The 2,689-nt window shown below is 35.0% G+C and overlaps 1 protein-coding gene across 1 annotated transcript in view; it reads left to right on the top strand.

Annotated features, from left to right (window-relative positions):
- The first annotated feature begins 1,826 nt into the window (after positions 1 to 1,826).
- Positions 1,827 to 2,689, top strand: part of LRRC39 (leucine rich repeat containing 39) — a 28,532-nt gene continuing 27,669 nt past the window's right edge. Inside the window, 2 exon segments of the mRNA XM_007936099.2 lie at positions 1,827 to 1,844; positions 1,846 to 1,976. Of these exon segments, the coding sequence (XP_007934290.2) occupies positions 1,827 to 1,844; positions 1,846 to 1,976 (149 nt within the window).

Below are 2,689 nucleotides of genomic sequence, written 5' to 3'. Positions count from 1 at the left end.
TGATTTTGAGTTTTGTTCCACATTGTTCTCCCACTCTGTCCAGGATCTCCTATACTGATCCCTTTTTGAGGGATTGACAGTGGTAGCCGGGCACCATCTAGTTCTTCTGGTCTCATGGTCATATAGCCTGATGATCATCACATGGTCTACTAGTCCCTTGGACTAATTGTTTCTATGTGTCTTTGGTTTTCTTCATTCTTCTTTGCTCTTGACAAGGAGAAACCCATTGTTGCATCTAGATGGCTGCTTGTGAGCTTTTACGACCCCAGTCGCTACTCACCAAAGTAGGATGTGGAACAATGTTTTTGTGTAGTATGTTATGCCAGTTGAGCTTGATGTCCCCTGTAACCATCGTCTCAAGTTGGAGTGAGGTCCAACTACTTACTCCCTCAGGGTGGTTGGCTGTGGCCAAGTAGTTATCATAACTTTGCCCCTGTTAGCTCTATTATTTATTTGGACATTCTTACAGCACATTCAAATATGTATGTAGAAATATCATCTGCCAACCTTATATACAGTCAAGGGTATATTTTCTTTGCCTAGACATATACAATCTTTTGCTGTTATGAAAAATCTTGCAATGAATAACTTTCTAATAAGACCTTTTACATGTGAAAATATTTGCAGTGTAAATTGCTAAAAACATGAATGTGCATTTGTGATTTTGACGGATATTACCAAAATCATCTCCATAGGGAACATAACATTGTATACTGCTGCCATTATTACATGAGAGTACCTTTTCACCTATGCTGTTGCAAGTTTCACTCCTTCCTTTCCAAGGTTTATGCCTTGTATTTGCTTTCCTTGCCTTTTGGCACTCCAGCATAATGTCGAAAAAGCAGTGACTGTGGAAACTCTTGTCTTATTAAATCTGGGGGATAATAATACAAGCAGTTGTGAATCAAATCTTCTAATTATTGCTCATCTAATTTGGCTGAAAAAAAAATTAAGACCACCAATTGTAACAGCTACAAATCATTTCAGCAAAAAGATCAACAAAAATTTATATAACCATTCCACTATTACTGTGTGTTTTCTCTCCAAGATTCAGGTCACAATCTTCCGTACTGCATCTGTCCATTTGCAATTTATTTTACACAAAGGCAAACAATCCCATATATTATCATCTAACTGAATTACAGCTTATGCATATGGCATCCAGATTACATAGATATCCCAAAATGACAGTCTTATTTTATATACTTATTACTTAACCATTTCACTATAATTGGCTACTACATATACATTGAAGCTAATTGCAGTTTTCATTACTGTGAATTACATAGTAATAAAGGTAGAATCGTAGTATCACATCTCCTTTGCCACTTATTAGATGTGAGACTTTGAGCAAACTGCTCATCTTTTAAGGCTCAGTTTTTTTCATCTGTAAATTAGAAACAATAAAAGTACCCATAATAAGGATTATGCAGCGATATAGCTCAGAGGGCAGGAGTGCATAGGAAAGGACACAGGGAAAAGATAACCACAAGGAGGAAGTGGGAAGAGAGCTGTTCATTGTAGGGACTGCAATCTATGTCATGAAACAAAATGTGCATGAATTTCCATTTTCCATGGAAAATGAATTTGCTCTATAAACCTTTTTTTTTAAATACCCATATTATAGAGTTGTTATGAGGATTATTAAATGATAAGACATATAGAGTGCTTAAATAATTTTGGGAACATAGACAGTGATCAGTAAACAGCTATTATGGTTATGACTATTCCAATACCCAATGAACATTTAGAAACATGTACTTATTTTTCTGTTACAATTAGGTTCTTTCTGAGATGGCATCTGTGATTCAGCTCTTCAGAACTTAATGAAGCTGGTGACCCTGTTGGCAATGTGGAGAAATCATGACAGAAAATGTAGTTTGTACTGGAGCTGTCAATGCTGTAAAAGAAGTTTGGGAAAAAAGAATACAGAAACAAAATGAAGATCTGAAGAGAGAGAAAGAATTTCAACAGAAGTATGTTTTAGCATGCCTACTAATGAGAATTCATAACACCATCATTATAATACAGAGCATTTAAGTTAGTTATAGCTAGAAAACAAATCAAATGTTCTTTGATAGCTACTTTTGTTGATTATTTGTCATTCTAATGGGCTAAAATAGGAATATTTCAATTTTAAACTTATTTTTCTCTGTTAATTGTATACAAAAATTTTTTCTAACGGAAGTAATAGAAAAACTTTTACAAGTGTTAGACCTTGAATTATTCTCATGTATGTTTTCAAGAAGCAAAACCAATAGGGATATACCTCAGAATAACTAAGATTTTATGTATTTTTTATATCTGAAAAAAAAAAGTGCAGATAAAACTGAAATGTGGCAATATGCAATTTAACTTTGAAGTTGAACTGTATTGTTAGCAAGTCATGAGAAAACCTACTTATTAAATATCTATGGATTAACACCCAAACCAAAACCAAACTCTCTTCCATAGAGTTGATTTTGACACACAGCCACTCCCAAGTGGTTTCCAAGGCTGTCAATCTTTATAGAAGCTGATAGCCTCATCTTCCTTCCGTGGAGCAGCTAGTGGGTTTGAATCGCTGACCTTCTGGTTAGCAGCCCAATGCCTTATCCACTGTGCCACCAGAGCTCTTTATGGATTAGGGAAATGCAAACTTAAACCACAATGAGATACCACTGCACACCCATTTTTAAATAAATAAATA

Source organism: Orycteropus afer, unplaced genomic scaffold (genome assembly GCF_000298275.1).
Source record: "Orycteropus afer afer isolate SDZICR_OR568_19922 unplaced genomic scaffold, OryAfe1.0 scaffold00033, whole genome shotgun sequence".
NCBI classification, from domain to species: Eukaryota; Metazoa; Chordata; class Mammalia; order Tubulidentata; family Orycteropodidae; genus Orycteropus; species Orycteropus afer.
This window is presented reverse-complemented; position numbering and strand designations above follow the sequence as displayed.